Here is a 25,652-nt window from a genome sequence, read left to right on the forward strand (position 1 = left end):
TAAAGGTATTGTATTAAAAGAAATGGAAACACATTTATCATCATTCAAAAATAACTGTCTCACCAGCTTATAGATATCACAATTCAAATGTTCCTGCTGACTGCAACATCTTCACCCCTCCTTCAGAGTGCAGGCACTGTACTTCCCTCCTCAAGGACTAGTCTGGCTAACTGGTTTTCTTAATTCTTTCTTGACTGTTACCTTGCTCACCTTTGACAGCATATCAAGCCAAGAAAACTGCAGTCTCCACTTTCTCCAATTTAATATGCTCACACATGCCTAGTGGATGCTCAGGCCCCTACCCATCCATTGACTTGTACCCCTTAATCAATTTACTCTGCTGCATCGTCATCAATTCCTCCTCCAATCTGAATTGTACCTTTCTTAACCCCACAATTTTTTTTTTTTTTTTTTTTTATACTCTGAATTCTCTGTGCAGTTTTCACACCACACATTACTTTCAAATGTGCCATTCTCACTGCATTTAGCATTTTCCTTGCTGCAATATTGAAAGACTAGAGTCTTCTTACTCTTTTATCTTTGTATCTTAATTACTGGAACTTCAACCCATGTAGACCCTTGTACACTTAGTCCATGTATTGATCTCTTGATTTGCTCAGATTTTGTATCACTGAACCTTGATTAGGTGGTGGCAAATGAATTCCATAGTAGCAACCACTTCCCTATCATTATTAATGCCCATTGTTACACCTGTCGTTATTGTTGCTATAAACCCTTAGCTCTTACTATAGATCCATTTACAGATTGATAGAACTTATGGTTAACAAGAGACAAGTGCAGCAGTTGCACTCACAGCATGCTGTATCCACCACAAAAGTTCTGTATTTTAACTTATTTTCAGATAATTTCTTGTACTGTTCAGTTTATTCTTAGTATGCTTGGTAGTGTCACTGATGCAGCAGACCAAGTTCACTCCATAGGGTAATTGTCATTGATGCAGTGGACCTAGTCTGCTGCACCCAGCACTTCAATGCAATGGATTTTGAATTAATCAGACCTCCTTTCTCTCCTATTAGTCTGGTATACTGAGGTTGCAGTGTCCTACCTTCTCATTCCAAAGTCTCTTATCTCTGCTAGGACATCAGTTTCCTCTTATTTGAGCATTTTCAGTTGTGCTTTCATGCTACTGTTATGTACATTAATGGCTTTAAATCCTCAAATAGTGTAGGACGGGTTGGCAGTTTTTGTAGAGATGTGCCAGAATGTAAATATTTCAAGCTTCAAGGCCAATACAGTTTGGTAAAATTAAAGATATGTATACAAGATAAGGTAACATTTGCAGTATTTATCATAATACAATTACATACATATTGTAAAATGTGATTACGTATGTATTGGATTTTTCTCCAAATCGGAGAGAAATGGGGAATTCTTTTTTGCAACTAAAGATCAAGGAATACGGAGATAGACAGATGACAGGTTAGATGGTGTGCAGTGTTGCCATATATGCACTGTTCTGGTCAGAGATGGTACACAGTTAACCTCTTAGCTGTGGCAAGTGGACAAAAAAAAATTCTTGGCAGTGTTTTGAAAAAAAAAAAAAAAAAAAATTCTTACATTTTAATAGGGTACATTTTTCTGAATCAGATAAGACTGCAGTGAGTGGAATCTGATAAAAATTTATGTTTTTGTGGTGTGTTGAAGTTTGTGAAAAAATGATCAGTTATTGGCAACAGCTATGTAAAAGCACCAGTAATGTTTGCATTTTATAATTACGTATTGATGCCATGATGTGATTATTTTTGTTAATTGTTTTTAATGTTTAACACTGTGTACACTAATTTCTTATGATACTAATGTGTTTCAAGGTGTGTTAGCACTTCACGCATGGGGAAATGCTTGCCCTACTTTGTTTCATTTGGAATATATGGTATATATACAGTCTAATTGGTATAATGGTAGAGTTATTATTGAAAGAATTGAGTAAGATGGAGAGTAGGATAGCAGATGAACAAGCAGGCTTTAGGAAAGGTAGGGGGTGTGTGGACCAGGTGTTTACAGTGAAACGTGGGTGAACAGTATTTAGATAAGGGTAAAGAGGTTTTTGTGGCATTTATGGATTTAGAAAAGGTGTATGACAGGGTGGATAGGGGATGCAATGTGGCAGATGTTGCAAATGTATGGAATAGGTTATTGAAAGCAGTGAAGTTTTTACGAGAGCAGTGAGGCTCAGGTTAGAGTATGTAGGAGAGAGGGAGATTATTTCCCAGTAAAAGTAATCCTTAGACAAGGATGTGTGATGTCACCATAGGCTTTAAGAGAAGTGAATGCTCAGGTGTTGGCAAGAGATGTGGGGTTAAATGATAAAGAATCGAACACGAAGTGAGAGTTCTCACAGTTGCTCATTGTTGATGATGCTGTTTTTGGGGAGATTCTGAAGAGAAGTGGCAGAGGTTGGTAGATGAATTTGGTAGGGTATGTAACAGAAGAAAATTGAAAGTGAATATGGGAAAGAGTAAGGTGATGAGGATAAAAAAATTAGGTGGCAAAAGATTGGAGGAAGAAAGTATGGAGGAGGTGAATGTATTCAGATATTTAGGAGTGGACATGTCAGCAGATGGGTCTATGAAAGAAGAGGTGAATCATAGAATTGACAAGGTAAAGTGTGTGGAGACAGAACTTTACCCATGGAAGCAGAGGGGAATGTATGAGAATATAGTTATACCAATGCTCTTATATGGGCGTGAAGCATAAGTAGTGAATGTTGCGACAAGAAGGCTGGAGGGAGTGGAGATGTCATGTCTGAGGGCAATATGTTGTGTGAATATAATGCAGAGAATTAGTAGTTTGGATATTAGGAGGTGTGGGATTACCAAAATTATTATTGAGAGGGGGGTCATTGAGGTGGTTTGGACATGTAGAGAGGATGGAACAAAATAGAATGACTTCGAAAGTGTATAAATCTGTAGTGGAGGGAAGGTAGGGTAGGGGTCAGCCTAGGAAAGGTTGGAGGGGGGGAGGGGGAGGGTGAAGGAAGTTTTGTGTGCGAGGGGCTTGGACTTCCAGGAAGTGTGTTAAATAGAAGCGAATGGAAACCAATGGGTTTTAGGACTTCACGTGCTGTTTTAGTGTGAGCAGGGTAATATTTATGAAGGGATTCAGGGAAACCGGCAGGCCGGACTCGAGTCCTGGAGATGGGAAGTACAGTGTCTGCACTCTGGAGGGGTGTTAATGTTGCAGTTTTATAACTTCATTGTAAGCACACCTCTGGCAAGACAGTGATGGAGTGAAAGTTTTTCTTTTTCGGGCGCCCCTACCTTGGTGGGAAACGGCCGATGTGTTAAAAAATTTGGACTAAGTCATCTTTGAGCTACTTGCACACAGTTTGGTAGTAGGGAAGCAGTAGGTGGAACAACAGCTCCTGGTTCCATTGTTTAGTTTTGCTAGTCAGGCATAATAGTACATCAGGCATACAGTCATCACTTGAGTAGTTAACCATGATACATAGTGTGCACCCTGCTGGCCTTAGATTGTTTTCAAATGTATAGATAGGAGACCAAAGAGTTGTGCTGAGGTTATAAAAATATTGGCAGGAGGCAGATTTGAAAAATGGTTCATATTAGTACGTTGGACACAAATGCAAAATGTTTTATGGAATAAATGTGGATGCATTATTTTAAACCTATTTTAGGAACAAAATTTTTAGTTTTACAAAGATTAAAAAACTATTCTCAGCTGGCAGGCTGCATAATATTAAGCAGAGGGCCATGGTTTGCCAACCCCTGGTGTAGTAAATGCACCATTTTTATTTTTTTACCCCAGATAGTGTAATATTGGAATGCTTATTGTTTGTCTAGTTAGTCGCACTTATATATTTCTTCCCACTTCTTTCTTTGTCTCCAGGTAACGTCACATTGTATTCAAAACTAGCCATGTTGCCTCTTCGGCTAGCATAATTACTAGTCATTTGCTGTGTCCCTGATCATTCTGGAGTTCAGGGCAATGCACTTGCAGGTTTTTCTGCACATTCTGTGGTTCATTACCCATCTGCCCTTTCCCTCTTTCATAAGGATCTGTATTTTTCAGACTGTTTTCCATTTCTGTCTCAGAGCATTCGGGATCAGTGGCAGTCGTTGGTCTGGGTTAGAACAAGTTGTTATTGATCAAACTGTAGTAGAGTTCTTGGTCGACTTCTTTTCATCCCTATCACATCAGGAAAATAGTATTTCATAGTGCTAGTATGAGTAAATTTTATATAAGGAAATAAAAAAAAGTTGCCAACAGTAACTTTTATTGTAGCAGTCATGTGCTCAAGCTCATATTTACATTGTTTTAGGATAAGTTTTTGCTTATGTGGTTTTGAACATCCACACTATTCCTAATATAATATTAACCAACAAATATTGTATATTCAAAAGAGCCAAATATTTGTTTATCTAATTTTATTATTGCAAAAATTATAAGGTGAGTAATCTTTCAACAAAATATTTAAGTGATAAAAATATACATCCAAGGTGCTTCATTTAGAACTAATTTCCATCAGCTGGATTAAGATGAAAACTCAACACACACATTTTATAAAATATCAGATTGTTCCAAGAATAGTTTGTAAAGATGAAGGAGCAAGCTGGTTTATAAGGGTATTCATATAGAAATAACCCGTACATAGGAGAAAGAAATTTATGACATTTCGGTTCGAGTTGGACTGAAACGTAGTCGAGTTTCTTTCTACGTGCAAGTTATTTGGGTATTGTGCCTTTTTTTTTTCTTTATTTATATTACCTATGCATCAGTAGAAGGCTGGTCCAGGACTTTAATTGTGGAAAGTGCTAAACCTGCAAGGGTTATAGCACCTGAGAATGGGAGGTAATCAGGTTTTATTCAAGAAAATGAATGGTAGCTCAAATTCTTTGGATCAAGGACCCTTCACCAGCATTATGGCACCCAATTTGAAGTACTGAGACTCCAAAGAATTTCCTGAATTATGCTCTCTCAGCTTTGCAAATGAGTCAACATTTTCCTTGTACTCTCATATTCAATGTGATTAGTTTGTTTCTCATAAAAATGTTATGAAAGACTTATTAAGCTTGTCTGAGATGAACAGTTAGTTGGTCACTTGCTGATTATTTAATTTATAAATCTGATCAAGTGCTGACTGATAACATTCAAATGTACTACATAGGTAACAAAAAAATCACAAGTTGAACTTTTTTTCTTCATAACTTTTACTAGCTTGTATGAATTTTTTTCTACTATAAATGCATCATTAATTTTGGACACCTACAGTATAAATACATTCAAAACTATTTTAAGAACTAAGTTTATACAGCATCACAGTATACTAGAAAATCAATACCATTCACATTATATATATATACATGAAATCCTGAAAATTTTCCCCAACAATGAAAAATTAATTTTACTAACGATAGCAATGTGCTTCAATTTAATGGACTCCAGTTGTCACTGTGCAATACACTTGGAGGTAACAAATTGTACAATGAATATCGTTAACAGCCAAGAAAATTTCCTACACACATATTTACAGTCTCGTAGTACTGTACTTCATTTACTTTTAAGAATGTGTATGCTTAAATTGGTATCCTCCTTGTAAGCATATTTTCTAACTACAAATACCTTCTTTTGGAAATGCATTTTTAGTTTTGCAAGTCTTGAGTTCATTTACTCAAATCGTTCACCAGACATAATAAGAGAATGGCAGGACATGAATTGTAAAACTCGTACAGCTGTTAAAGATGTGGAATGACCTGAACAAGGACACACTGAAGACCTAAAACTATTTAGCATAACCCTTTGCATACTCAAATAGGCAATAGGCAATTAAAAAATGTTAAACATCCTGTCAAGTGTGACAGTAAATAATAATAATAAAAAAAATATTGATCACAGAAACTGGTAGTCAATTTTTTTGAGTGAAAATATTTGTTATACTTTTAATAAATGAAGTCAGTAGTACCAAATAGCTATTTTGCAGTGCAAATCATTGGTATCTAACAAAATTTTAAATTCTTTTACTTGTTCTGAATACATTATCATTTCCACATTTCATAAAAATGGTGCAAATGCAAAAAATAAGGATATGAAGGATTTGAAAAAATAGTCAATGGCAGAAAACTCCTTTTCCTCCTACATATACATAGTGGGGCCCCAACATTAATACATTCCCCCCCCCTAAAAAAAAATTCATCCTAAGTCTAATGTTTGGTATTCAGTACCTATTTTCAAATAAACAATGTAAAATGGAGCAATGAATTTGCAAGCCTTAATTCAGTGTAACAAATTTCAGTTATCCCCCCCATGATCTTTCATACAATATTTTAACCCTCAATATGTTTTTTAATTACAAATACAGCACAACAAAACTTCTCCAATATGTACATATTAAATAAAATATTTAACAGTATTTACCTTGAATGCTGATCCTGTCTTGCTCACCACAAAAGATGTTGCTTAGTAAGTAAATAGTCCCAACCGTTGGAGGTGCTAGTCACTTATTCGTAAAGGATAAAGTGCTGATGTTTTAAGCATGAATTGCAGTCACTCAGAACTTCATAAGTCAGGGCCCTTGTGTGTGTGTGTAAGCAGAACAATAGTGTCAAAAAAAAATAGGTCAGTGAGACAAATGAAAGTTATAAACGCAAAGGATAAATGACAATGGGGAACCTACAAAAGAAAGGCGAGATATAAAAAAAAAAATGGTGTTAAAAGGTAAGGTTGAGGTGTTGTGGTTTGGATACCAATGAGTGCAAAAGAGGTTTATGGCTACAAAAAAATAAGTGCAGGACAGATATAAATTATTTTTTTAATGTAGAAATGCAAAACCTATTGTAGAGGCCATACTGCAACTGGGAAATGGAAGGTAATCAGGTTCTATTCAAGGAAAAAGAAGGTAGCTCTTCTGAGATTAATGGCACTTCCTTGAAGGGGAAGGGAAAAATAAGGTAATGCAGGAAGAGTTTGTACAATGTAAAACTGGTGAGGGATAGGAAAAAAAAATTCACGAGAGAATATTTGTCACTATGAGCAAACTTGGCTGAGAATAAAAAAAAAAGTTTTGGAGAGGTCTACAAGGTGGGGAAGCCAATGGACTTTGAAGTACAGGGTAAATTTTTTTTAACCTGAAATACACACAAACTGATTAGTATCAGCAACATAGCTAAACTCTCAAACGTTAGAGCGGCATTTAAGAACCTGGACAAAAATTAATTCAAAACCATTTTTATCTCGTATGTTCAATCAATTTTTGAGTATGCATTCCTAGTATGGAACCCTCTACTAACAAAAGTGAAAATAGAATACAAAACATATACAGTGGACCCCTGCTTTACGATCAGCTCCCAATGCGACCAATTATGTAAGTGCATTTGTACGTGTATGTTTGGGGATCTGAAATGGACTAATCTAATTCACAATATTCCTTATGGGAACAAATTCGTTCAGTAATGGCACCTCAACATACTTCTGGAATGAAATAATATCGTATGCCGGGGGTCCACTGTATATTAAGACTGATGCTGAAGTCAAGGGCTTTCGTTATGAACTAAATCTTGTGTCACTGCAGAAAAGAACAAAAGGGAATATGATTATGACAGGGTAAGTAAAGATAAGCTCTCTACTATGTATGAAACAAGTGCAAGGGTGCATGACTGGAAACTATTTCTTCAACATAAGATTATTCAAGAAGTGGAATGAGCTGAGCAATGCCACAGTGAAGGCTCTTAAGACATTACAGGGGTTCAAAAATAGTGATGACAGTGCTTGATCACATCAGCCAGAGAAAAGTTATGTAGGGAGATCAAGACCTAGCACTCCCCCCCCCCCCCCCCCCCCCCAGCCATGTTAGAAAAGCTCTGAAATCATTAACATTTTGTAGAAAACAGATTTCATGTCTTCATGATAAATTATCCCTAAAAATAGTTTTAATTTGGAAATAATTTCATGAAAGTTTTATAAAGTCTGTTGAATAACAAAATGTGGTGACCATAAAAGCCAGTGTCTTCACATATTAAAAGTGCATTGGCAAGGAAACAATAGAGATTAAATCCATCCAATTTCTGTAACAAGTAAATATGAGTGCCTCATCTTTATCATTTTTTATCACTGAAATTTTCACTAAAAAAGTACACCATCTAGCAATGCTGAAAATGATTATACTCACAAAAAAAATGCTAAACCCTTATGGGCTCAATGTTGATGAACAAACATTAAAACTAGTTAAACATTACAAACACCACACAAATTTTCAATTTCTGGGACTACCAGAGAAAGGGTATTTCACCAACAGCAATGTATGAAGTGTCAAAATATAGACACCTTCACTGGATGTCCAATTCTGTCAACCTACCTTTTTTTTTTTTTTTCATAGTCTTCTGATTTTCATTATGTACTCAAACAAATTTTCCTTAAATTTAATTTATGTTGTAAAGATTTTTAAGATTAAGGCACTCAGAAACTACACAACATAGTGGACTGTTTTGAATTGTGTTGAACTATTCAATTAGCTGTGATCTGTGACTATGCCACAGTGCACTGTGTCAAGAATTATGATTCAATGTCCTTCTACTACAACAGTAAGCTCTCCTATATATATATATATATATATATATATATATATATATATATATATATATATATATATATATATATATATAATATATATATATATATATATATATATATATATACACAGTGATTTTTTGTAAATGCAACTGAAGAAGTGCATCCAAACTTAAACAGCACATACTGTGAAGGCCTTTCTAAGTGCTGTTAAACTTTGGATGTAGTTTTTCATCTCATTTACAGAAAATCACACTATATAAAGGAGCTTGGTAAGAGAGCTAACTGTACTTAAGAACCTTCCAGTACATCATTTTTAAAACAATCAACCTAATTTTCCAAGAAGAATGTATAACTTTCAATACATCACAATACTGTATCTGCTGTATATCAAACAGAAATGATTTTACTATGCTAGTATACCACAAATAAATTAAGATACAAAGGTCTCAAACTCTTAATACTAGAAAATAGTAAACCCCTCACATTGTTCTATTTAGTGACTAAAGCTTTAGAAACTTAAAGAAAAAGTATCAAATCCCACAGATGCCAATCACACATGGTGTCCCCATGCAAGAATCAGTCACCTAATATACCACAAAAAATACCATCAACTGACTTCATGCAATCCTACTCTGAAATTCTGAGATACAACAGCAGTGTTGTTTATTTTCTGAGAAATCTGAAACTTTTTAGATTTTGGGTTCAATACTGAGCTCTAAGGTTATCTGTGTTCTCAATGCTTTTTTCTCTAATTAGTAATAAATACTTCAACAGTAATTCAATTTGTTTGTTGCAGAGCCTTGGATTTGCTTAAAATTTATTTGTGTTGCAGATCATGTTTGTTTTTTAGTAATATGTAATAGAAAGTCATGGTCAGGTAACAAAACATAAATTTTTCCTCAAAGATAACATATTACTATATTGTTGTTTTACAATAAACTATTACTTTATGGATGCCTAGTCAAAGAAGAATCTGAGTTCTTGCTATCTAACAAAGTCTGAGACATTACTTTATGTATGGTGTAGCCGATAAGTGTAGTTATAAAGACATAAAACAAAAGAGAGACTATTTGTACAATGTTTCACCTATATAAGGCCTCATGTTAAGTGAAATGTTATACTAATAAAGGCCTCCTTTTGAAGTATGTCATTGAAACCAGATTATTTTATACAGGACAAGAGTTAGAGAATTACATCAAGAGGAATTCAACAGAATGTGCCTGGACTACAGTGCTTGGAGAGAGCTATACTTATACTGAAGTAAAGATCTATGAAATATTGAGAGTTAGGGTGAACATTAAATTTTTATATTGCTAGTATGGTTGATTAATTATTTCACTGAGGTAGGGATTATGAATGTGTCCAGTACTGTTCTGAGAAATTAGTATGTGCTTATACTGGCTGAAAAAATTACAACCAAATAAATTTGTATCCCTTGCATTTCCTCTGTAAATGCATTTTTCTTAACCTTGTTTAATACCAGTGAGTTATATATGCCAGATATATATATATATATATACCTAACATTTTTATAAAAACTCTATTATCATAATTTATCTTGTGGTTCTACTATAATTCATCCTGCAGTTTCATAAACTATAAGCTAACTTCAAATTAACTAACAAATTCATATGAACTCTTACTTCTTTACATAAAATACATGCCATTTAATTCTTGGTCATTTTTTTAGCAGAAACAGCTGCTTCAGATGTCAGTTGAGTTGGAAGAACATATTGCAGCTGTTGGCCAGGGGAATAGACAGTTGTATAGACATATCCAGGGTAGTGGAAAACACCTGACTGATTTCCAATTCCCTGTTGGAGTACCATACCACCTGGAACAGTCACTGCTCCATGGGCTTGCCCTGAGATGTAGGCTGTTGGGAATATAAGTACAAAAAAATGTTTTAGCTTCTTCAAACATATCATTTAGCACTGAATTGTCAAATCTACATTTAATTACCATTTCACTCTTCTCTACTCTTTACCTAATGCCCAACTGCAATACTTATATTTTTCAAAGACTCTTTGTTCTTAATACAATTATTTTTATTTGCGCATAATATAAGGTAACAACAAAGATGATTTGATGTGACTCCATGACAGTCTTAGCTACATATTTATGCAAAAACAATGTGTTAATAAAAAATCTCACGCCTTACATAAATCCTATGTATACAGTATTGACACAGATGCACTCACTTAACTATATTTACCTTCTGCAGCTGAATTTGTGGGGGCTGAGTTTTGGTTCCAGGGTTCATCTCTTAATTTCGGATCCACCCACTATGTGACCTACCTCAACTGTATCATTATTTTTTAATACATTTATACATTTGGTCCTCTACTATGTCACTCTCAAGTATACTTCCTAATATCCCTTTGATTCAGTTCTTCAGTTTCCATTTGTCTTCTTGTTTTGTTGCAATTACATTGGGTAACATTTTGGTTTGTTCTGGATCATTGTCAAGAAAAAGATTGCACATATAAAGTAAAGTGAGTTTTTAATGTGTCTTTTTATAAGTTTCTGAATGCTACTCTTGTTTGCAAGCTTAACCTGTGGTGCTGATGTTATTCTGTTAGTGTGCAGGTTTGGGATAATGGTTATACCAAGGCCCTCTTTAACCCCTTGACTGTCGCAACCCCCAATCCTGAGGTGTCTCCTGGTGTCGCAAAATTTAAAAAAAAAAATAATAATTTTTTTCGTATGAAATGATAGAGAATCTTTTCCCGATTGTAATGACATCAAAAAAACAAAATTTGATGGAAAACTGATGGAATTATGCTCTCGCGAAGTTAGCGACCTCAGAGATATTTACAAATCGGCAATTTCGCCCACTTTAAGCCCTATTTTCGGCTAATTCCGTTGTTCCAGTTGACAAAACTCATAGCTATTTCTTTAGAACTCCATTTTTTCTATCGATTGAGTACAAGAAACTGCCCATTTACTGATTTCAACTACCCAATAATGTGGTCAGAAAATTGCAATTTGGCCAATTTCACAAAAATTAAAAAATATGACAATTTCAAAATAAGGTCCAGAATGAATAATGCAGACATTCCTGGCTCTAAAATAACATTTTCTTTGTTCATCAGTCATGTCTCCAGGCCCCTCTGATATTACTCTTGCTTTCTATTTTGAATTTTTATTCAAACAAAAAATAGAAGACTTACTATTATGCAGACTACTGCAATACTGTAATAATTATATAAATAACATCAACCCATTCATGACTGCATATTAAAATGGCTAGTTGGACATTTATTGGACAATGACATCATTTGTTTACTTTTGAACATCGGCAAAAATCAAACATTTCCCCTACTTTGAGCTCCATTTCCAGGTTCTTTTTATAGTAAAATCAATCAAAACCACCTCTATTTCTATAATATGTTTTCCATTTTATCAAATGAGACCAAGAAAACGAGAATACAACCATAAATACTATATGAAAATAGACCACAAATTCGGCATTTTAATTAAAAAAAACAGTCGGAGTTTTTTTTTTTATTATGCACTGCATGCTGCAGGATTTTTTTTATATGGTGCACACTGACCATACAGACCCATTCTTTCACATGTGGGCCTACCAGCTTTCTCCTGCTTGATTTGAAGCCGCTAGAATTTATGAGTATATATACGTCAAACACGGTACCTCGTAAGATGTATATATATGGCCGCGACAGTCAAAGGGTTAACTGTTTCTGCAAGTTTTTACCCCTTCCCCAAATAGGTTTGTTTTTAGGTTAAATTTAAATAACTACATATTTATTTTACCAAAGTCTTCCTGCAGCCTTCATATATTGTACCATTCCTGAAGTCTGACTAAGTTTTCCTTCAACCTTTTCATTCTCTTTAGCTTGTATTCTCCTCATCATCCACAAAGAATGACACTGAAGTTAATTCTAGTAATTAGGTTATTAATACACACACACCAGAAACAATATGGGCCCTGACACTGATCCATGTGGAGTGATGCATTACTTTGATGTTCCTGCCTGTCCAGTAAATGTCTAGTTTTGGGGGGAGTAGGGAGATACCCTGCTGGGTTGATGGGGCTTGTGGTGTTGAACTCTCCAATGGTATACTCTATATTATCCTGAAGGGGTTTATGAGACACCATTCATATTTATTTATTTTTTTATTTTTTTTTTTTTTTTTTTTTTACTTTATGGCCTAAGAGCTGATATCTTACTGCAGCTAATTTCAAGCCCAGCCCTATCTAAGATATTACTTTTCCCCAGGATGCCACCTACAACAGTCAACTAACACTCAGGTACCTATCCATTGCTAGGTGAACAATGGCAGCAGTTGTAAAAACACTTGCCCTCATATCACACTCAGTCTGGAAATTAAACCCAGGTTCCTTTGGTTGTGAGCCAAGCATTCTACCACTGAGCTATAGGTCACCTTTATGTCCACCACAAGGTCGTTTTTTTTTTTTTTCCTTACTGAGTTTTGTAAGTTTGAGTTCCAGCTCCTGGGACCCACCTCTTAACTTCCTTCTTTTACACACCCTTCTAAAATCCTCTGCAGCTTCTCTTCCAAATCTCCCAATAACACTGTGCCATCTGCAAACAGCAATTGTTACAACTTCCACTTCAAATTGGGTTTGTTATCTTTTATGACAACACTTCTTCCTAAGCCCTCTCTTTAATTATACTCTATCTGTAAACATATTAAACAGTTACAATAACATCACACACTGTCTAAGTTCCACTCTCAATGTGACACAAGTCCTGACAAATGAACTATTTATTTTCACAAACTTAATTTTGAACTTTCCTATGTATAAATAAAGTCTATGCATTATTTTATTCCCACATATTCTCCACACCCTTTCTTCATTAAATCCTTCCTGACTCATACAAAAAAGAGAACAGACAAAAGTGCTGAATGCCATAAAACAAAATTCCTTGGGTTAATTTTTAATTTCTCTTAATTTATTCTTAATAATATAACTACAGTATACATATGACAGGAAAGAGTGAAGCGCATATCAAAGAGGGAAGATCATGTACAAGTGAACTGTGATCCGTCATGAAATTGTAGATCAACGTTTACAATTTGTAATGCATTGGCTGGTTCCCATCAAGGTAGGATTAACCAAAGAAGGAAAACACACCCACCATCAATCACTGACTAGCTATCTTTCCAGAACCACTGACATTACAATTCAAATAACCCTCCAAACCATAACATCCCTACCCACTGTGCTATACTTTAACTCCCTCCTAAACACAAGTTTTTCAAACTGGCTTTTATAAAGCTCTTGCTCACTCTCCAACAGCACATCAAATCTCAGAAACTGACTGTTTTCACTCACTCCAATCTAACAAATTCACACAGTAAAATAAAATTGCTTTATTTCTTCAGGTATCATTTTTTTAACACATCTGCCATATCTCACAGAGGTAGGTGACCCAAAAAAGAAGAAACACTTTCACCATCACTCACTCCTTCAATGTCTTGCCAGAGGCACACCAATTTTACAACTCAGATGCTTCTTCAAACTCTAATTTCCTCACCCCTCCTCCAGAGTGCAGGCACTTTACTTCCCAATTACAGGACTCAAGTCTAGCTAACCAATTTCTCTCAGTCCCTCAATGAATGGTACCTCACTCACACTCCAGCATTATGTCAAATCATTAAAACCACTTGCCTTCACTTACTCCTAATTAATACACTCTCACATGCCAGTTCGATGCTCAAGCCCCCTCAGTTGAAAACCTCCTTTACCCCCTCCCTCCAACCTTTCCTAGGATGACCCCTACCTTGCTTTTCTTCTGCTACAGATTTATACACTCTCCAAGTCAGTCTGTTTTGCTCCATTCTTCCTAACTGTCCAAACCACCTCAATAACCCCTCCTCAGTCATCTGCATAATGCTTTTAGTAACCCCGCACCTCCTTCTAATCTCCAAACTATGAATTCACTTCATAATATTCACACCACACATTGACCTCAGGACACAATATCTCCACTGCCTTCAGCCTTCTCCTTGCTGCAACTTTTAAAATTCATGCTTTACACCCATATAAGTGCTGTTCCCACTTTACTCTGATATATCCCCCTTTTTGTCTTCATGGATGACATTTTTTGTCTCCACTGATGCCTCAATGGTAACCTCATCTTTCATAGACCCTTTTGCCAACAAGTCCATCCCAAATATCTGAACACATTCACTTCCTCTATATTCCCAACTTGCAATCTTTCATTACCTGAAATCTTTGTTACTCTTACCTATGTTCGCTTTCAATTTCTTTCTCTTATATATCCTCCCAAATTCATCCACCACACTTTGCAACTTCTCTTCAGAATCTCCCAAAACTACTGTGTTATGTTATCGGCAACTCATGCATCATAATATTTAAACCAATTGCCATACACAGAAAAACAATGATATTATGTACATTAAACAGAAAACTTACCATATTGTTGTGGCTGTTGAGTGTATATGACAGCCGTTCCTGGTGCTGTATAGTTATAATGAGTGTAGCCAGGATAAAGTTTCAGTGCTGCTAGAGGTGGTGGTGACCCTGGTGGCGGTGGTGGAGGCGAGTTTTCACTGTTGTCATCTTTGTTATACTGTAAAATATTAGAGTTAGTGTCACTTCCTATATATCCTGTATATGGTAAAACTGTAGGATAGGTATGAGACTTCAAAAGATAAAAATGATTTATAATTACAGCAGGTTCCTAGCTTATAACATTAATGAATTCCTGGAAGCTGTTTACAAGTCAACTGTTCAGAATCTCTGTCCTATAGTCAGACACATGTTCCTGAGTCATTATATTCTGTATCTAATTTCATTTATTTTTTTAACTTAAAATACTCAGTGTTTTCTTTTCACTTACAAATGTAATCATTGTTTAATGCTACAATACAGTATACAACAATGTGAAGGGGTAGGCAGCAGCTGTACTCTTTCATTATCAGTGTACTATCCACTCCCACCCTCTCTAGCTCATATCTAACACTACTCTTTACATATGCTCACTACTTCCTCACTGCTGTGTTTGAATGTGGTGGGAGATTAACAGTGTTTGATGTGAAAAATTGGCAGTAGCTGGTCTCAGTCTCTCATTAATTATCTCAACATATTGAGGGAAGGATCAAATCATGATTTTGTTATTGTCTGGTTGAAGGATTGTGATAACCCCTAGACAATCAACAATTGTTGGATTGAAAAGTTGTGATGGGCTCAAGGTATCAAAAATTGTTGAATTGAAAAATGTCGATCTAAGGATTCCCACAACCAATTAGCTCAACAAAAGGCAGGCTAGGAGCCATAACAATCCTTCATCTCAGCAAAAACAATAGTACAATATGATACTTCTCTCAATATTTTTATATTTTCTCATATTTTTCTGTTATGCACTCATAAAGCAAGGGTATAACACCACTATGCCTCTATTGATGGACATATCTCTGGTGAATACACAGTTTTAAAATTTCAACAGTGAAGAATTAATAGGAATTAGATAAGGAATATCATCCCGGTCCCATCTCTCGTCATATCAGCTTCAATGGTTAAGTGTGATTGATTTGTTTAATGTATTTTTTTGTTTAATGAAAGGATTGCTCGAGTCCCTATCTAAGCAGTAAAGTTGGGATCCACTGTAACTGGTTCCAAAATGTCAATACCGGAAGTGTGGAACCTTGCAAGTTGGAACCTCCAGTTGGGTACCTACAGCCCAATCTCAGACCAGGCCTCCTGGGTTGGAAAGGAAATGTTACAAGATTAAGAACTACTAAGAAGCACATAGGAAAGGAAAAGTATGTATATAGAGAATGTAAATTAAGGAATGGAGGGATAATACAGAACATACACTGCAACTCTTGTATAGTGGATAATGTTGAACTGAGATAATTAAACCTACATTCATACCTTAGCACAAAGTCTGCATTTAAAGAATATAAAAGTAGAGTAGGTTTACAAGTGATATTATATATATATATATATATATATATATATATATATATATATATATATATATATATATATATATATATATATATATATATATACACACACACATACAATTTTGTACTACATTGTCATTGAAACAAAACATATGGAAAAGCAAAAAATCTGTGGCAATAGTATTAAATAAGTGCATAACATTAAATAAATTTGTTTTTATGAAATACAAATTCTAATCAAGACATGTGTTATAGCAAGGCAAACATTAGAGATGGTGGGAAATAATTGTGTTTAAACAAAACAAAAAATCAGAATATTAAAAGTGCTAAGTAAAATTGGTGCCTATAAGGGTTGACTGTAGATGCAAGCAACACAAAATTATTCACAACTTGAATATAAAAAACATTGTAAACATACCAGTTTAATAATCTTGACCTTAACTTTCCGTTTTTTGCGCAGTTTTTTCTCTTTATGTTTGACAGTAGGTGGAGGTGGAGAATGTATCTCCTCCCCTCCTGAGGGAGATGTGCCTTCTCCCGGCAAAATGCCATCAGCAAATTTGACTGCCTTTGGTTGATAATCCTCTCGGTACCTAAAATAAATAAAATAAACAAATAAATAAATAACACACACACACACACATACGAAAAAAAAAAACTGGCAAACCTGAGATTAGCATTCCGATACTTAAGTAAGGAATCTTTCAAGACACTGTACACCAGGTATGTCAGGTCCATGCTGGAGTATGCAGTACCAGCTTGGAACCCGCACCGGGTCAAGCACATTAAGAAATTAGAGAAAGTGCAAAGGTTTGCGAGAAGGTTAGTTCCAGAGCTAAGGAGAATGTCCTACAAAGAAAGGTTAAGGGAAATTGGCCTGACGACACTGGAGGACAGGAGGGTTAGGGGAGACATGATAACGACATACAAAATACTGCGCGGAATAGACAAGGTGGACAGAGACAAGATGTTCCAGAGAGGGGACACAGATACGAGAGGTCACCCTTGGAAGTTGAAGACTCATCTGAGTCACAGGGATGTTAGGAAGCATTTCTTTAGTCATAGAGTGGTCAGGAAGTGGAACAGTCTGGCGAGTGATGTGGAGGCAGGAACCATACATAGCTTTAAGATGAGGTATGATTCAGCTCAGGGAGCAGGGAGAGGTGGGGCCAGGAGCTGAGTCTTGACCCCTGCAACCACAATTAGGCGAGTGTATGTGCACACACACACACACACAAATATATAGTACGTACATATATATATATATATACATACATACATACATACACAGTGGTCCCTCGTTTTTCGTAGCTCTCGGCAATCGTAAATTTCGGCAATCATAGGGATATTTTCGTATAAACATAGGCTCACTTTTCATAGGTTGACTCGCGAGTCGTAGTTCGTCCGGGACGCGTACCCACGGCGTGAGCTAGGGCGGCAACCAACCTGGCATTGTTTACCAGTGAGCGAAGGTCCCCTCACGTGCTCCAGCGAAATATTTCATAATATTCCACTTATTTTAGTGCTTGCAAGTACTAAATAAGCTACCATGGCTCCAAAGAAAGCTCCTAGTGCCAAGCCTGTGGTAAAGAAGGTGAGAAATACGATTGAATTTAAGAAAGCCATCATTGAACAATATGAAAGTGGTATAAGTGTGGCTGAACTGGCCAGGATGTATAAGAAACCCTACACAACCTTATGTTCCATAGTGGCCAAGAAAAAGAAAATCAAGGACGCTGTTGTTGCAAAGGGAGTAACTATGCTGACAAAAATGAGATCAGTACTCGAAGAGGTTGAGAAGTTATTATTGGTGTGGATAAATGAGAAACAATTAGCAGGAGATACTCTTATGACTTCGATTATTTGTGAAAAGGCTAGGCAGTTGCATGACGATTTGGTAAAGAAATTGCCTGCAACTAGTGGTGATGCGAGTGAATTTAAGGCCAGCAAAGGCTGGTTTGAGAGATTTAAGAACCGTACTGGCATACACAGTGTGGTAAGGCATGGTGAGGCTCCCAGTTCGGACCACAAGGCGGCTGAAAAATATGTGCATGAATTCAAGAAGTACATTGAGGCTGAAGGACTGAAACCTGAACAAGTGTTCAATTGTGACGAAACAGGCCTCTTTTGGAAGAAAATGCCAAAGAGGACCTTCATTACACAGGAGGAAAAGGCAATCCCAGGACACAAGCCTATGAAAGACAGGCTGATGCTAATGTTCTATGCTAGTGGGGATTTCAAAGTGAAGCCATTACTAGTGTACCATTCTGAAAATCCCAGTGTTCAGGAAAAACAATGTTATGAAGAGTAAATTGTGTGTGTTTTGGTAATCTAATAGTAAGGCATGGGTCACGAGGGAAATTTTCGTCGAGTGGTTCAATGAAGTGTTTGGCCCTAGTGTGAAGGAGTATCTCCTGGAAAAGAAATTGGATCTCAAGTGCCTGCTAGTAATGGACAGTGCACCTGCTCATCCTCCAAACTTGGATGACCTAATTTTTGAGGAGTTTGGGTTCATCACAGTAAAGTTCTTGCCCCCGAATACCACTCCTTTCCTCCAGCCCATGGACGAGCAGGTCATTGCAAACTTTAAAAAACTCTACACAAAAGAAATGTTTCACAGGTGCTTGACTGTGACCACAGACACTCACTTGACCCTAAGGGAATTTTGGAGAGAACACTTCAGCATCCTCCATTGCATAACCCTTATAGGTATGGCTTGGGAGGGAGTGACTACCAGGACTTTGAACTCTGCCTGGAGAAAATTGTGGCCAGATTGTGTCGACAAGAGGGATTTTGAAGGATTTGGGACTGACCCTGATGAGCCTATGTCTGTTGTAAAATCAATTGTGGCACTGGGGAGTTCTATGGGGTTGGATGCAAGTTTGGAGGATGTGGAAGAATTGGTGGAAGACCATAACGAAGAGCTCACCACTGAGGAGCTGCAAAAGCTTCAGCAGGAAGAGCAACAGATCGCAGCTCAGAATCTTGCTGCAGAGGAGGAGGAAGAGAGATGGAAGAAGGTGCCTTCTTCAGAAATTAAAGAGATTTTTACTATGTGGGGTAAGATGGAAAGCTTTATGGAGAAACATCACCCTAACAAGGTTGTTGCAAGCCATGTTGGCAACATGTACAGTGACAAAGTCTTGGGCCATTTTGGGGAAGTGTTAAAGAGACGCCAGAAACAGAGCTCTCTGGACAGTTATTTTGTGAGACAGGACTCCAGTGACTCTCAAGGTGGTCCTAGTGGCATTAAGAAACAGAGAAGAGAAGCAACCCCAGAAAAGCAATTGGTACCTGAGGTGTTGCTGGAAGGGGATTCCCCTTCCAAACTATAAACAATCCACTCTCTCTCCTCCTCCAGTCTCCCATACACTTAGAAGAATCTCCAATAAAGGTAAGTGTTATGCTGTTAATGTTTCATTCATCATTTCCCATTGTATTGTTTATGTACTACATGTATATTTCATGTAAAAATTTTTTTTGTTTTAATACTTCTGGGTGTCAGGAACGGATTAATTGTATTTACATTATTTCTTATGGGAAAAATTGATTCGCAAATCGTAAATTTCATTTATAGTAGCTCCTCCAGGAACGGATTAATTACTAAAAACGAGGGACCACTGTATATATGTATGTATGTGTATGTATGTATGTATATGTATATATATATATATATATATATACATGTATGTATGTATGTATGTATGTATGTATGTATTTATATATATATATATATATATATATATATATATATATATATATATATATATATATATATATATTTATATATGGGGTTGTAAGAGAAGTAAATGCGAGGGTCTTGGCAAGAGGCGTGGAGTTAAAAGATAAAGAATCACACACAAAGTGGGAGTTGTCACAGCTGCTCTTTGCTGATGACACTGTGCTCTTGGGAGATTCTGAAGAGAAGTTGCAGAGATTGGTGGATGAATTTGGTAGGGTGTGCAAAAGAAGAAAATTAAAGGTGAATACAGGAAAGAGTAAGGTTATGAGGATAACAAAAAGATTAGGTGATGAAAGATTGAATATCAGATTGGAGGGAGAGAGTATGGAGGAGGGGAACGTATTCAGATATTTGGGAGTGGACGTGTCAGCGGATGGGTCTATGAAAGATGAGGTGAATCATAGAATTGATGAGGGAAAAAGAGTGAGTGGTGCACTTAGGAGTCTGTGGAGACAAAGAACTTTGTCCTTGGAGGCAAAGAGGGGAATGTATGAGAGTATAGTTTTACCAACGCTCTTATATGGGTGTGAAGCGTGGGTGATGAATGTTGCAGCGAGGAGAAGGCTGGAGGCAGTGGAGATGTCATGTCTGAGGGCAATGTGTGGTGTGAATATAATGCAGAGAATTCGTAGTTTGGAAGTTAGGAGGAGGTGCGGGATTACCAAAACTGTTGTCCAGAGGGCTGAGGAAGGGTTGTTGAGGTGGTTCGGACATGTAGAGAGAATGGAGCGAAACAGAATGACTTCAAGAGTGTATCAGTCTGTAGTGGAAGGAAGGCGGGGTAGGGGTCGGCCTAGGAAGGGTTGGAGGGAGGGGGTAAAGGAGGTTTTGTGTGCGAGGGGCTTGGACTTCCAGCAGGCATGCGTGAGCGTGTTTGATAGGAGTGAATGGAGACAAATGGTTTTAATACTTGACGTGCTGTTGGAGTGTGAGCAAAGTAACATTTATGAAGGGATTCAGGGAAACCGGCAGGCCGGACTTGAGTCCTGGAGATGGGAAGTACAGTGCCTGCACTCTGAAGGAGGGGTGTTAATGTTGCAGTTTAAAAACTGTAGTGTAAAGCACCCTTCTGGCAAGACAGTGATGGAGTGAATGATGGTGAAAGTTTTTCTTTTTCGGGCCACCCTGCCTTGGTGGGAATCGGCCGGTGTGATAATAAAAAAAAAAAAAAAAAAAATATATATATATATACATACATACAATAGAGGGGAAGTAAGGTTAGGTAGGGGTTGTCCTCGAAAGGGTTGGAGAGAGGGGGTAAAGGAGGTTTTGTGGGCAATGGGGTTGGACTTCCAGCAAGCGTGCATGAGCGTGTTAGATAGGAGTGAATGGAGACAAATGGTACTTGGGACCTGACGATCTGTTGGAGTGTGAGCAGGGTAATATTTAGTGAAGGGATTCAGGGAAACCGGTTATTTTCATATAGTCGGACTTGAGTCAAGGAAATGGGAAGTACAATGCCTGCACTTTAAAGGAGGGGTTTGGGATATCGGCAGTGTGGAGGGATATGCTGTGTATCTTTATATGTGTATGCTTCTAGACTGTTGTATTCTGAGCACCTCTGCAAAAACAGTGATAATGTGCGAGTGTGGTGAAAGTGTTGAATGATGATGAAAGTATTTTCTTTTTGGGGATTTTCTTTCTTTTTTGGGTCACCCTGCCTCGGTGGGAGACGGCCGACTTGTTGAAAAAAAAAAAAAAAAAAAAAAATATATATATATATATATATATATATATATATATATATATATATATATATATATATATATATATATATATATATATATATATTATATTATATATATATATATATTTATTTATTTATTTATTTATTTATTTATTTATTTATTTATATTTTCAACAAGTTGGTCGTCTCCCACCGAGGCAGGGTGACCCAAAAAAGAAAGAAAATCCCCAAAAAGAAAATACTTTCATCATCATTCAACACTTTCACCACACTCACAAATTATCACTGCTTTTGCAGAGGTGCTCAGAATACAACAGTTTAGAAGCATACACATATAAAGATACACAACATATCCCTCCAAACTGCCAATATCCCAAACCCCTCCTTTAAAGTGCAGGCATTGTACTTCCCATTTCCAGGACTCAAGTCCGACTATAAGAAAATAACCGGTTTCCCTGAATCCCTTCACTAAATATTACCCTGCTCACACTCCAACAGATCGTCAGGTCCCAAGTACCATTCGTCTCCATTCACTCCTATCTAACACACTCCCTCAATAATCGTCCATAATCCATTCCTGGAAGTGGGACTATTATCGAAATGGACGATTTACGAATCAATTTTCCCCATAAGAAATAATGTAAATTCAATTAATCCGTTCCTGACACCCAGAAGTATTAAAACAAAAAAGTTTTTTTTACATGAAATATAGATGTAGTACATAAACAATACAATGGAAAATGATGAATTAAACATTAACAGAATAACACTTACCTTTATTGGCGATTCTTCTTTGAGTATGGAAGACTGGAGAGGTTGACTGATTGGATGATTTATTGTTTGGAAGGGGAATCCCCTTCCATCAACACCTCGGGTACCAATTGCTTTTCTGGGGTTACTTCTCTTCTCTGTTTCTTAATGCCACTAGGACCACCTTGAGAGTCACTGGAGTCCTGTCTCGCAAAAAAACTGTCCAGAGAGCTCTGTTTCTTGCGTCTCTTTAAAACTTCCCTAAAATGGGCCAAGACTCTGCCACTGTACCAAATATAAGTAGGAAACTTAATTTATCATACTGTACTGTATAATCTTATTCGTTGTTCTACTACTCTGTAGAGATATTTCTAGCATCCCTTTGTCAATTCTTCCTTACCTTATAGCTATAGTCTCTTGTCTTGTTTTCCCTGCTGATGGTTTTAAATAATCTTCCTCATCTATTTTTCAAATTATTTTGTATTCTAATACGAAATTATCACATCTTTCTTCTATCAGTCTTTTTTTTTTTTTTTTAACTAATTTTTCAGCCTAGTGCTCACAACTCATAGTGAGGAAGGAGAAACAACAAAGCTGGAATATTAAGAAAGGTCATTTACCCCCCACGAATAATCAGTAAAACATTTAAAGTACTGGGACCACATCAAAGTACTCGGCCTGTACTGGTACTTGATGGAACAGAGAAAAGATACCTGATCTGTTATATGTTAACAGTTCAGAGGTTCACAACCCAGTCTCAAACTAGGCTTCCTAAATGTTAAGGAAATATTACAGTTTTAACCCTTTGACTGTTTCGGTCGTATATATACGTCTTACAAGTCACCGTGTTTGACGTATATATACTCATAAATTCCAGCGGCTTCAAATCAAGCAGGAGAAAGCTGGTAGGCCCACATGTGAGAGAATGGGTTTGTGTGGTCAGTGTACACCATATAAAAAAAATCCTGGAGCACGCAATGCATAATGAGAAAAAAAAAAACTTCGACTGTTTTTTTTAATTAAAATACCGAATTTGTGGTCTATTTTCATATAGTATTTATGGTTGTATTCTCGTTTTCTTGGTCTCATTTGATAGAATGGAAAACATATTATAGAAATAGAGGTTGGTTTTGATTGGTTTTACTATAAAAAGAACCTGGAAATGGAGCTCAAAATAGGGGAAATGTTTGATTTTTGCCGATGTTCAAAAGTAAACAAATGATGTCATTGTCCAATAAATGTCCAACTAGCCATTCTAATATGCAGTCATGAGTGGGTTGACATTATCTGTACAATTATTACAGTATTGCAGTAGTCTGCATAACAGTAAATCTTCTATTTTTTGTTTGAATAAAAATTCAAAATAGAAAGCAAGAGTAATATCAGAAGGACCTGGAGACGTGACTGATGAACAAAGAAAATGTTATTTTAGAGCCAGGAATGTCTGCACTGTTCATTCTGGACCTTATTTTGAAATTGTCGTATTTTTTAATTTTCGTGAAATTGGCCAAATTGCAAATTTCTGACCATGTTACTGGGTAGTTGAAATCGGTAAATGGGCAGTTTCTTGTACTCAATCGATAGAAAAAAACGGAGCTCTAAAGAAATAGCTATGATTTTGGTCGACTAGAACAATGGAATTAGCCGAAAATAGGGCTTAAAGTGGGCGAAATCTCCGATTTGTAAATATCGCCGAGGTCGCTAACTTCGTGAGAGCGTAATTTCGTCAGTTTTCCATCAAATTTCGTTCTTTTGGTGCCATTACAATCGGGAAAAGATTCTCTATCATTTCATAAGAAAAAAAATTTTCTTTTTTTTTTTCCAAATTTTGCAACACCAGGAGACACCTCAGGATTGGGGGTTGCGACAGTCAAGGGGTTAAGAACCATTAAGAAGATTAAGATTTCCTTGCCATATTACATGCTCATGAGACAGTAATGAAGACCAGAAGTCCTGCTAAAAAGTAAAACATTTAAACAAGCTTCCATTTCATACTCATATACCAGGCCAATAGTACCTCCTTAGATAACTGCAGTCTACCAACCAATTGTCCATGACAACAGCTGCTGTCTACCAGCCTACTGTCCATGAGAACAGCTGCAGACTTCCAGCCTACTACCCATGAGAACAGTAACAGACTACCAGTCTATTGCCTCTGAGAATAGTTAGATTACCAGTCTACTGCCTCAGAATAATTACAGACAACCAGTCTACTGCCTCTGAGAACAGTTACAGACAACCAGTCTACCTGCTTCTTGAGAATAGCTCTGCTTCTGTAATTTTAAACTAACAATCACATAGGTTAAGATGATTAATAATGAAATTAAATAAACAAACATACCTGTATGTTGGACTCATTAAGATGCCCTTATCAGGAGGAGGAAGAGGGACAGGAGGCAAGCGACGTTTCTTCCTTGCACCATTTTCATCATCGTCGTCATCATCATCGTCATCATCCCCAATAACTTCGTACTCTGGTACAGGAGATCCTATCACTGGAACTTCAGACATAGCCTCCTGTGTTGTGGATTAATGAAGTTAATATACATGTATTTATCAATACTGCTAAACATCTATCTATGCGCTTTCATGCTTTGTACCAAAAGAAAATTCTGCTGTGTTACGTATGGTAGAATACTCTCAAAATACTTAAAAGTACTGTAAAATGTTAAAAATTCTTGAAGAGTACTAAAACATTTACCGAACAATTTAAAATGATGATTTCATTATCTCTGTGAAGCATATGCCAATTATCTGCATGAGGAAAAAAGAATGAAAGAAATAGTGGCATTTATGCTTAAGAAACTTATATTTAAGTGCAAGGCTAAAAGAAGGTGGGAGTAGAAACACACAAGAAGAGCCAACAAGAAAAAAGAAATAAAACAGTTCCGAATACAAAGGAATATCTTAAATAGTAAAACACTGAGAAGACAATCTAAAACTACTTGATTAGGTGAATGTATGGTATCCCTAGTTCTGGTAATCAATAGATGCACAGATAATATT

At 36.5% G+C, this 25,652-nt stretch overlaps 1 protein-coding gene across 8 annotated transcripts in view; it reads right to left on the reverse strand.

The window, feature by feature from the left end:
* Positions 1-4,235: 4,235 nt before the first annotated feature.
* The window catches only part of LOC128692672 (serine/arginine repetitive matrix protein 2), a 76,366-nt gene continuing 54,949 nt past the window's right edge, over positions 4,236-25,652 (reverse strand). For 7 of the 8 annotated variants that reach the window (XM_053781951.2, XM_070089943.1, XM_070089942.1 and 4 more), the window contains 4 exons: positions 24,988-25,163; positions 16,886-17,060; positions 14,972-15,128; positions 4,236-10,417 (listed from right to left, as the gene is read on the reverse strand). In XM_053781951.2, the coding sequence (XP_053637926.2) occupies positions 10,209-10,417; positions 14,972-15,128; positions 16,886-17,060; positions 24,988-25,163 (717 nt within the window). In that variant the 3' untranslated portion in view covers positions 4,236-10,208. Of the gene's footprint in view, positions 10,418-13,032; positions 13,113-14,971; positions 15,129-16,885; positions 17,061-24,987; positions 25,164-25,652 lie in introns of all 8 variants that reach the window. The other variant, XM_070089945.1, reaches the window with a different exon arrangement.

Source organism: Cherax quadricarinatus, chromosome 30, assembly GCF_038502225.1.
Source record: "Cherax quadricarinatus isolate ZL_2023a chromosome 30, ASM3850222v1, whole genome shotgun sequence".
Lineage (NCBI taxonomy): Eukaryota > Metazoa > Arthropoda > Malacostraca > Decapoda > Parastacidae > Cherax > Cherax quadricarinatus.